This window comes from Pieris rapae, chromosome 10 (genome assembly GCF_905147795.1).
Source record: "Pieris rapae chromosome 10, ilPieRapa1.1, whole genome shotgun sequence".
NCBI classification, from domain to species: Eukaryota; Metazoa; Arthropoda; class Insecta; order Lepidoptera; family Pieridae; genus Pieris; species Pieris rapae.
In genome coordinates, this window is record NC_059518.1 from 1,311,245 (window position 1) to 1,323,761 (window position 12,517).

The following is a 12,517-nucleotide window of genomic DNA, read 5'->3' on the forward strand; positions in this document are numbered from 1 at the left end:
TTATTATAATGACGCACTATGTTAAGAGATCAAAGTATCACAGTGCTAGCGGGACATTTTAATATTTGTAATGATATTTTATAATACTTTAATATCTATTTTATCTATATTATTAATCGACTTTGTATACAATTTTTATTCTATTAATGCTTGTTTGAGTGAAACATAATATTAATTTGATAATGTAATAATATTTGGATAATGTGAGGATGTAGTGATAAAATAATATAATTATCGACTATGATGATATGCTAACTTTTCTGTAAAATTCTACCATTTACAGTTTTGCACGGCATTACATGCGGCAGAATATACCAAGTATATTATATTTCTACACCAAATTCTTCCTAGTAAATTATTATTATTATAAATTACTACAAAGAACCTGCGATGCAACTGCGTTATTGTTTCCCGTGTAGGTAAATGTAACACAAATGAAGACTAATGGCTATATTTAAAAAGTCCCAACCTATTCATATTATTGATTATGATTCCCATGGGAAGGGGACCATCTGGAATATCGGTATTGAATACAATACTTGACAATAGACTTACATATTTCGAGAATTATACATTAACAATTGAAAATACGGGTAAAGTTTTCGAATCACGGCTCCATCGCTCCAACATTTTTTTCTATTATTTGTTGTTTTGTAAGTACTACAAGTAATATTAATAAGCTGCACGCAAAGCAACCTTGGATCTCTTAAATATAATTGAAAAATTACAAGCATTAGATTAGTTTAGGTTTTATTATCCGGTTATTTTTAAATGTTAATTTGTACCTTCTTTCATTCATTACACAAATCATGATGTCTAAATTAATTTTAGAAAAGAAAAAGAAAATATAAGAAAACTTTATCTCCACAAAGGGGTAAAATCATCAAACAAAATATCATCGTCAAATCACACCCGCATATTTTTTTTCTCAAGGACCTCTTAGATAAAGAATAAAAGCAAAGCAAAATGTGGTAAATGATATCAGTACTAAAATGCTCCATTAACGTTAGGTCGTCTCAAAACAAAAGCGCGGGATCAAATGTGGCGTACGTTTGAACACGTGCATACAATTAAAAAAGTACGTTCGTACGTAAAACTCAGAGTGCGTCTGACGCGCATGTATTGGAATTTTTGATTTTGTGAAACGCGCAATGCATGCTTCCAATGTTTACTTACTAATACAATAGAGCAGTGTTTATCAACTTGGGGCGTGGGGGGGGGGATTTGTTTGTTAATTCGTAAATCCCCTAAAATTATTTGGAATTTGAATTTCAGTTTATCATTATGTTTTGAAACATTACTTTCTGTGAAACTTATAATTTAACAAGAAAATAAGAGTTTCTTAAGTGAATAATTCAATGTTTTAATATAAAGAAGTATATATTATATATAGGGCCTCTTAGAATTTAAGACAGGCTTTGTGGATATGGGACAAAGAAGATTGGAAAGCGCAGCTCTAGATTTTCTTAGATTCAATCTACTAAGTAATTCTGATTGTGTACGTACAGACAGACTAAGCCAACAGCAACAACAAGCCCAACCTTTTTTGTGCCATACTTAGCGATCTTAAACTATATTCCCCCTCCCACAAATGTAAACATATATTTTAATGTTTCACTCTTGCTAAATGATCGAATGTAATAAGTGATTGCTCTTAAATTTAATATATATATATACCATTATAGAGGGATGCAATGTAAATCTTGACAGCTCGTGGTCCAGGCCACTTGTCGCTCCCCTGGGTGAACCCCTGGAGCGCCTGAAGCACTAAAGGTTCTGGAGCGCTCATTGCGCCCCAATCCCCACCTCACTTCACTCCACTCATCCCTATACACCACATTCTGGAAATAAATTATTAAATTAATCATTTAAAACAATAACTAGACTTAATTCTGGCAACAGTATTTAATGCTTATTCTGATTATTAAATTAATTTAGGCGATTTAAATTATTTTACAGTTTTATACAGAAACACTTTAACTTTAAAATCTTTGAAGGCTATATTATTATTATTATTTTCTATTGCTTATACATGTGTTATTCGATAAAACGTAAATAATTAGACATAAAACATGGGAAGGGAAACCATTTTTATAGTCAAATTTGTTGGAGAATGAATAAGCGTAAAGAATACATTTTTATGCAGTATCCGTTTTTTCGAGTCTACCTCAGAAACTTTATGTTGAATTGCCAAATACTTGCAATATCTAGCCAAGGCTTAGGATATACTATTCATACGTCCTAAATCTCACAGTCTATTTCTTAGATAGCATACTACCATGTACGGTTCAAGCACTCGCCTGGTACGACACAACTCTCCCAAAGGCAGAACTCAAATTTAATTTTTTTTGAAGAAAAGGCACTTGCGATCCGACCCGAAATCGAACCTGATATACCTCACCTAACAGACACTTAATAGGACTGAGTCGTTTGCCAAAATTATGATGAATATTGCAATAAACGTATATAATGATAGCTATTAACCGATAATGTACAGAGGCGTATGAATACAAAGTGGCTCGGCTAACTAAATTGAAAACTCAGGGCAAAAAGAAAATTCATCCTCACGAGCTTTCATGAAATATAAAAACGTTCGAAAGGTCGCAGTGGATATTTTTTTTCCAACTAAGCCTTTTTAACTTTTTGCTCGACTTGTAATTCTGATATGAAATTCAAATTCAAAATCATTTATTTAGTTAGATAACACAATGCACACTTATGAACGTCAATATAGAAATTCATATGAAATGCTAAGTGCCTCTAATTTTACATTTACTGCCAGTTCTCAAATCAAGGGCGAACTGAAGAGAAGACCTGGTAATAAACTCTGCCATTCTTTTTAATCGCCAAGTTTTTTATTTTACACAATGTTTGTGGATCAATTTTTTAATTCCTTTTTATGACGTTAATTAGTGTACATTGTGTTACCTACATAATACTTTGAGTTTGGAAAAAAAAACCTCAGTACAGAAAGCTTCGAAATTCGCCAGCTGGCTTGTTACAAAGTAAAAGTAGGCAATTATCTCATCAATTATTTAAAGAGTGTGTAATTTACGGGTATTTTATAAGCACCTGTGGATGCCTTCACGTATATGAATGGAAGTAACTTACTATTTAAGTGGGGTAAACGTTTTTTTAATGAGCATGATTGTATATATTGCTTTGAAAATTATTTAGTATAATAAGTAGATTACACTAATGAGAAGTAGGTAATTATATTTCAGACTGTAAGTAGCTCATTTAAGATAAAAATATTTTCAACACACAAATAAAGAGTATTTTTAGTATTTACAATATTCGTAACGTACAAAGTAATAATAAAATTTAAAAGGGAAATTTAAAAAGATTGGTACTTGTTCCTTAACACTAGCAGCAGTTTCTTGAATTATTGCGATACATTTATATTTTAATTAACTGAGTGAAGCATGGAATCCCAGGTGCAACTTAAATCGTTAATTAGCGCCAGTGCACTTGAACCCGTCGACCTAAGAGTCAATACTCCAAACAAAATTCAAAGTTGGAGGAAAGACTCTTATGTTTGTCGCGGCAGCTTATTAGATTTTTGAAGGTTCTTGAATAGGAGAATAATAAAAATTCATAAATTTCGTTTAATATTATCCTGTACATAATGATATTAATGTTGTTACCTGTAAATACAGCGAAATATTATTTCTGAAATTTACATTTCTATTTAAAAACATTTTGGTTTTTTTCGAAATTTGACGGTATATTACGCTTGAACCAACAAAGAATATTAAAACTTGATTTCAATGTGTCTTACCAAAAATATCACGCATCATTTACTTGCCTGGTGTATTCACTTGTATGTATTTTTAACTAATTAAATACATAACAATTTTATTAGCTGATTTGTTTTTTAATATTAAATACGATTCACAAAAATACTTAAATGAAATCTCTTAAATTCATATTCTTAAAACCATTTTGCGTATAGTGTGATTTATAAGATGTTATATACAATATAAAGCTTTTACATTTTATATATCATATTCTGTTAGTAAACGTAGGTGCTATATTATTCTCCCAACATAAGCTCACAAAAGCACTCCAACACAATAGCTGCAATATTTAATCATCTTTATTGTGTTTTTATCGCACTCGTATATACTTGGACGAGGTACAATTTTACTATTGCTATTTTATTATTGTAGATGTGGCTTTATCTGCATTCAGATATTAGATCTCTTTAAACTCTGTCATTATGGAAGCGAGTTTATTTTCTGATGACATTTATAGAAATTAGTAGGTAGTAAATAAAACAGTGGCGCTACAATCTTTCCAGGTCTAAACCTCATTATTGAATCTGTTTCATGATTTTATGTCAATCTGATAGACAAGTAGGTGATCAAACTCCTGTGCCTGTCACACGCTGTCAATGTTTTGGGTCTAAGGCAAGCTGGTTTTCTGATGATAAGCTACACATTAGTAGTTCACTGGTGCACAGCCGGGCTCAAATCTACGACCTCAGAGATGAGAGTTGCATGGTGAAGCCAACTAGCCCCTAGGCCAACACCGCTCATTTTTAAATGGCTTAACATGGTTATATGTTTTTATCAATTGTTATTATCTAAAGATTTTAAACATCATCACATTTTTTTACTAAAACTTTTAAGGACATATTTTGATACAAATATACAATGTAGATAGAGCTATGCAATAGCCCAAAACATACATATTTTCATAATTCGCTAATTTAAAAAAAAATCATCGACTAAATAAAGTTAACATAAAAATAATTTATACTAAATTTTATATAATTTATAATAAATTCGAGATCATAGCGCGTAGCACTCATGTAGCACCTGTAGCACTTTGTAGCGTTAGTACCGTAGCGGTATATTGATCGGGGTTTTTCGTGTACGGTTTTTGCACTTCAGTGGCTTTTATCATTCTATTTATTTGGTTTTCGTTCGTTCGTTCAAAATTATGACAGGGAGATATTAATACTACCACATTGAACACATTTTTACTTATAAACAGTTTTTGCACCTTCACATATATTTATTTAATGTTCTGAACAATACTTATTAAGGTAGTAAGTTTAAAGAAAAACACTTTTTTAACGGATTATAGATATGTATTATTATATTTAAACTTATAATTATTTTTACATAATTTTAAATTTAAACCGACGTTTCGCGTGCTTTACAGCGTGCGTGGTCACGGTGACTGAAGACAAAGGTGTTAAATGTCAAAAAGTATTACAGCTGCAGAAAATGTTGTGTTATCTGCTGTGTATATTGCTCAATTTGAGCAATTTCTGCAAAAACCCTACATCTTTTAGTCGATACCAACTCCGGGGAAATAAATACAGATAACACAACATTTTCTGCAGCTGTAATACTTTTTGACATTTAACACCTTTGTCTTCAGTCACCGTGACCACGCACGCTGTAAAGCACGCGAAACGTCGGTTTAAATTTAAAATTATGTAAAAATAATTATAAGTTTAAATATAATAATACATATCTATAATCCGTTAAAAAAGTGTTTTTCTTTAAATGTGTAAAAGTTATGTAAATAAAAGACAATACTAAGGTAGTAAGTTACTTTAGATATTACCTAAATTACGATTAAGTTCATTTCCTATATCTAACAGATTTTTACTCATATTACAAGGTCCGTAATACAATTATTATTAAATTGTGTTAGCTGATGCAGCATAATTAATATAGCGTAATTGGATTTAATGCTGCCAATTAATTCATGAGGACATCGCATATTAAATGTATCTATATAATTGTATACATTGCGGTTTAACTTCACCGCTTTGAGGCCGATATTACAGTTAAACCGTTTACAGTTAGAGTTCAAAAAATTGGAACCAAGACATAGAATTGGATTGTAGACCAGAAAGACTTGCGTGGACTGTTGTGCAATCCAAGTGTACCCTAAGAACTGCTTTGTACCTATGAGATGATACCTACAGAGAGACGGCGATACAAAAGGTATTTGCGACACTTAGGGCCAGAATCAGTCTATTGCACAGATGCACGTTAACAAAGAAGTTGCGTCTACTGAATGCTGTCTCCGACGCTATCGACATTCATTTATATTTTCGCTGAGTGAATTTACAGTAGCGATATCGCGGAGATTATGTGTTATAACATTACAATATTTTACTTTATTTTTCTCGACATCGTCGTATTAGTATAGTGTGTAGGCATAATTTATGTTTTTCTGTAAATCAATGAAAAATATTCCTTTGTCTTTGACATACACATCAACGTACAGGCTTACCTACTGCACTTGCAGTGCTCAGACAGATGTTTCAAATGCACACTAATCAGGATTTTAATCCAGCACAGTTTGGCCTATGCTGTAGTACGTTTGCGAAATTATTCTACGCTCATTCCGATGAATAGACGACCTAGATTATACTGCATTTCGAGTGTCTAACTTCACTAGTTGAAACGGGGTTTAATGAACGATTGGTCGTCAATTTTTATATTTATATTGCAAAACTAGTTTTTCAGTTTACATTTTTTTTATTTTCGATTGTGAAATTATTTCAATAAATTCCTTGCTAACATTAAAAAAAGGCACAATGTATCTTCACAGGCGAAGAGATGTTTTAGTAAAAGGATATCATTCGGAAAAATAAAACGCAAAAACTAAAACTATTCACATATAGTGAATATAACATTCTCAGAATATCAATAAACTTACTCATGATGAAAACTATTTGAAATCCCATGGGTCAATTTTCACGTCTGTTTGACAGGCTTTTACGATTGAAATAAATCATTAATATATAAGTCTAGCTAAAATAATTTTATACCCTCTTAATAATTTAAGTTGGTTTGTAATAAATACGATATCGGAACAGAAGAGCCTTGTAACAATGCAATATGTCTTTGTGTTATGTTATACGATTTTCTGTTAAGCTTTACCACGATAAATCCTTTGGACAAATAAATATCTCGTTGCAAATTGTAATCCGACATCGAAAGGATGTAACAATGATTCAAGAATTCTGATGCTTATAAAAATATACATATTTATGTATACGACTAGGTTACATCTAAATTCAAATATAACTTAAGAATTCTCATCTTTCAGTCTTCAGTCTTCTACCCTTACAACAGAATAAACACTAGTACATAATATATTTGGTAGTGGACTGATCAATTAAAACAAAAGTACTGCCTATCTGGTAGCTAATCCACATTGTTTAGAATAAAATTACCAGTGAAATACATTTATTGTATTTTAAAATAGACCTGTACTCTAGAAAATGCATTATATATGATGTGGTGTACTTAAGTAAATAAATAAATAGATACATCAATTAAAACCAGTGACTCGCAGCCTCCATACTACCAACCCTAAACTTATTTAGATTTATACAATTTAAGCAATTTTCTTATCATCGGCCAATTGTTAATCCTAAGAAAAGATAGCATAGCATTAAACAAGTAACTTGATACAATGTAACTTGTTATTAAATAAATACATTTTTAATATTATATTACCGGGAAACGAATTCACTACATTGAGGTTAACGGACTTCGATATTAGGTGAATCTTGGGGGGTTGATATAGCAAAACTGTGGTAAGGGGAAAGTAAGAACTAAAACACTCAATAGAGGTTTCGGTATTTCGCCGCGATACCGCGCATTATTATTACAAATTCGGAAAATATTAACATAGCATTGTAAAACTTAATAGTATCCAACTTGAACAGCATTTTTTTAAGGGTATTTTAATCTAAACAGAATTCAGAAATGGATAGTATTCGTGAAGTAAAAGTCTATACATTCCGTCAAAAGCTTTGCCGTTTATATATGTAAACATAGAATCTTAAACTTGCTAATGGTCCTGGGAATAAGGGGGAGGATATAAACGAAATGAGACAAGCGGAAATAAATATCATGATACCTCATGTCGCATGTCATCAGTGTCAGTGTCATCGCTTTGTCTTCGCTTTAAAATTTTCACCTTTAGTTACTTCCGAGATGACTTAATACAATATCCGTCATACTTCACGCTACATATTTATGTTAAATTGCTACTTGGAGACATAGTTGGTTTTATATTCATACATAATAATTATTAAAAAAAAATAGTACACTATAGTTACACTAATTCCATGTCATATATGTCTTCACTAGTACCCGAACTCCGACGGAGTGCTCCTCCAAATTCTTCCACTTGTCCATATTCCTTGTGAGAATTTTCAAATTTTTGCTCGCTATCCTTTTTATTTCATCTTCCCAAATTTGGATGATAGATAGATGATAATAGGCAACGATGGTGGAAAGTCGTGAAGCGCATCACATCTGCCCTTTCTATTACCACTATAACAGCGTTCATGACCACTCAGTCAAGACTGTGCCGGATAAGAAGTTTTTAGTGGGCGTCCTCTCTTTTTTCTCCCCACTGGGCCATTCCAATTAAGGATCCTTTGACCCATCTGCTATCACAAATGCGGCCAATGTGACCGACCCATTTCCATTTTAACTTTTTTGTATATTTTACTTTTTTTATTTTTGTACGATTTCGTATCGTTTTTTATCTTGTCTTTTAGTTTCAATTGAATACTGTTTCAAATGCGATGCCTATAAATGTCCTTTATAAATCCCGTATACAAAATACGCAATGAGAACAGAATGTTCAAGATCGATACTGCGAACCCGTTCGTAATATGTATTTCATGTAATTCAGGTGAGCGAAGGACCGTGTTTCGGTTCCAAGCCAGTTTTAATCATATTACGTCAACAGAGGTAACACAAAATTGATGTTAGACTGAATTTATGGCGAATTTCCTAGCTGAATACCAGCAGTATTGGTTTTATTTTACTTTTGTTCTAGCTTTTATCTAAAATAACTCAGTCTTTTGATAGTAAATATTTTTTTATAATTTTTGCTATGCCCCACTGTTTGGAACCGACTGCTAACTAAAGTATTTCCAAACCAATTTGAACTTAGGTCCCTCGGGAAAAGAGCGCACCATTACTGAAAAGACCTGCAACGCACTAGCGAGCCTCTTGGTAATGTGAATGTCCATGGGCGGCGGTATTACTTAACATCAGGCAAGACTTGCCTGTTTGCCTTCAGTAACATAAAAACATACATTAAGAGATTTTAAGATGCCACGTATAAAGTCATAAGACGTAGTTGGTCATATGATGGATAGGGGTAATCAAGGAATGTCTGGCAAAACAAAAAATTTACAAGGTTTAGCACTACAGATTCTTATCTGCAGGGCAGCATACCAACTCTTGAGAGGCTGGCACTGACGAGCTTTCTAGCAATGTGAGTGTCCATGGGCGACTGTAACACTTATCGTCAGGTGAGCCTCTCTCGTTTGCCTCCGATTACATAAAAAAAACTGAAAGGGTCGTAAAACAAAGATAAAAGGCCCAATATCTCCGATTCTTGTGGTGCGGGACCTTATTCTATACACATATTTCGTACATATAAATATCCAAATATTACTATTCCTATTTTATATTCATAGGCGAGTGGAGGCCCGTCGTCTTGCCTCCACTACGCTCTTGTTGCAGTAAGTGACGCGTGTCACAGTTATTCTAGATTTTCCATTTGCGATCTAAAGCTTTACACACATTTTTGCTATGTGTTAATTGAATTGAAATGAAAGTAGGTGGTCAAGAATCTGTAAAAATTTTAACTTGTCTTGCTAGTGTGCAACAAACACAAGGAAATCGAGTTTTAGTAACACAGGCACAAGCTTGGTACCTGTAGGATATGTGTGTATGAGGTTGTTTGCGTTACCAAGGGCCAGAATTAGCCTGTTGCACAGATTTCTCTTATGAAAGACATTGTGCCTACTGAACGCTGTACAATGCATTCACAATAGCGTTATTGTATATGTTATTCACACTGTGAAAACATAAATATGTTGATAGTGTCGGAGTGTTTGATATATATTGTATGTTATATATAACACTTTATTATATTTTTTCTTGACATTGTCATATCGTCTGTAAGGTTGTCTGTAAGTTGTCTGTTGTCTTTTTATTTATTTACAGAAATACAAGCCGTGTTTCTGTAAATAAATAAAAAGAACAAATCTGATTTTTCTGTATTTCATTAAAGTGAGTTAAAATCAAATTTAAAATACAAACTTACGTTATAATGGCTGTTGATTACTACAGTAGATGGAAAATGACACGCAAAGTTTTCTTGCGAAGTTATAATGTTATACTTTATTACGAAATTGCGTGTTGTGAAAAACGCTATATCCGACAGGGGATATTATTACATAAGCTGTTTGCGAATGAGGGCAAATATACTTTTATCACCCCATTCCTTGAATCACAAAAAGGCGAAAGTTTATACCTTTTAATTAATTTTGGACAGAATTATATACACCTTATATTAACATTTTCTTTGCAAATTAACAAAAAATAGAGGTTCTATAATATATATAACTAATATCTACATACACTTTGTATGTAGATATTAGTTATATATCTAACAACCCATTGATCTACTTTCTTCTTGATAATATAGTACAGGACATTAAAATGAAACAAGCCTGTCTTCAGCGAATGATGCTAAAATCAATTCCGTGGCATTAAGCGCCTGCTTCTTTATCCAGCAGATCGTTAAAGAACGAATCAATATCAAGGTCATGTCCAGGTGTTGGGTATTTTGTTGCCTACTTTTTTATAACAAACTCCCTCTCGAATGAAGTATGTTCATCTATATTACCACATCATAAATGATTGAATTTGGCATGTATATTATATTGCTGATTGAAGATGGATAAAGCTTAAATTTATAAACTAAGATATCATTTTACTTTGTTGGCATTCATATAGTGTAATTATAATTAAATATATGAGGATAAAAATAATCAACTTGAAATATCTCATTAATTCTATCGTGACAGTAATTTTAAGGAACTATCTGGTCGCCAAACCCCAAAAAAGTACAAAGAAATAAATTTTCCAGTGTATGTATGAATGAACGAAAAAATTTATATGGTGGAGTTTATGTATCGATTTTCAAATATTTTTTATTTCATAAATATCATTTACTTTCCTCTTGTCAAATCCTCTACTCTGAAAGTACTCATTTGTATAATATTATACTAGTGTATTTTCAATAGGGAATGAATTTTGGAGCAGTCAAATTAAATATGCGAAATTAAGGTTCTTCGTATGTGGCCACATTATAAGACGAACTTCCTCATCAAGCAAAAAGAATACACTCCGAATAAAAATATTTTTTATAAAAGAAAATAAAAATTTTATCATTTTTCCTCTCTTTTTCACCTATAAAATACTTGCAAAGTGTACTCTTTTCTTAGTACTCTTTTTGAACAAAAAATAGTTGGTCATATTATAATGAACCTTTAAATTTAACAGGATAATTTGTACTACGAAAAAGCTAATTTAGTAAGTGGTAAATACCGTTTCTGAGAACTAGATGAAAATTAATGATTTAATGCGTCCCTCATACACGCATTTCGTGACTAGCAACCATAACTAACCACCGTGAAATATAATGTCTGACACCTCGGTTTCAGCTCACAGGTATAAGATGTAAAACTTAGTTTTGTATCGCGCTGCCCGGACAAACCAATATTGACAATACAACAAGACAACTCCAATACAACTTGTTGTTGAATTGAATCCCTCATCTAAATAATAAATATTATGTATTCCATCTCTGTCTATATTTTTAGTGCAATTGTTTGTATTTTTTGCTTTTTTTTAATTATAATAGGGGGGCAAACGAACCTGCGGCGCAAAAAGGGCAGTCATCGCAGCCCATGACAGCTATTTTTAGTGGGTGCGTTGACGGACTTTTACGAAGGTCTGTTACGAAGGAAGGGAAGGTTACAGTCGAATTTTGAACAGTTGGAGGTCATGTCTCAGGGAAGAAGTCAATCGGGAGTTGATTCCACAGTTCACTAGTTCGTAAATAGTAGAAAATGCCTTGTGAAACAGACTGTGGGAGACTTCCAGCCATCAAGATGATGTTGCTAGCTGTAAGATTAGGAAATAAATAAATAATACATAAACACCTACTTTTAAGAAAAATTTCAAATGTAAAATTCACCGATATGAAATTTTATTACATTATTTACTTAACTTTACGTCTCAATACTCTTCAGCAGCTAATCTGATGAACTACTCAGATTTGATATTCATCATCATCATCATCAATACAGACCCTTGTGGGCCCATAGCCTTCTCAAGTATATTTCAGCATCACCATGTATTTAGTCTTTTATTATGATTAAAAAAAACAGAAACGACTGTATATCTATCGTGATCATTTTTTTTTTGGGTTATAGGGAAGTAAGTGATCAGCCTTCTCTGCCTTACATAAGCCATGTCCTAATTGGTCTAGGGATGCTGAATTCTAACTAATCTGCTGATGATAACGTACGAGCAAGTGTTTAACATTCTGATTAGAGTCCACTGATAATGCCCTGAATGGCAACCTTGGCAATAAGCCTTTGAGGTTGTAATTGCGATTCTGTTGAATTATTACAAAAATTGACTAATTGATTAGT

The 12,517-nt window shown here is 32.4% G+C and overlaps 1 protein-coding gene across 1 annotated transcript in view; it reads right to left on the reverse strand.

Annotated features, from left to right (window-relative positions):
* LOC110998034 overlaps positions 1 to 12,517 on the reverse strand; it is a 96,565-nt gene that overhangs the window by 53,391 nt on the left and 30,657 nt on the right. The window contains exon 2 of the mRNA XM_022266455.2: positions 1,678 to 1,841. Coding sequence (XP_022122147.2) covers positions 1,678 to 1,789 — 112 coding nt within the window. The 5' untranslated portion in view covers positions 1,790 to 1,841. The remainder of the gene's footprint in view (positions 1 to 1,677; positions 1,842 to 12,517) is intronic.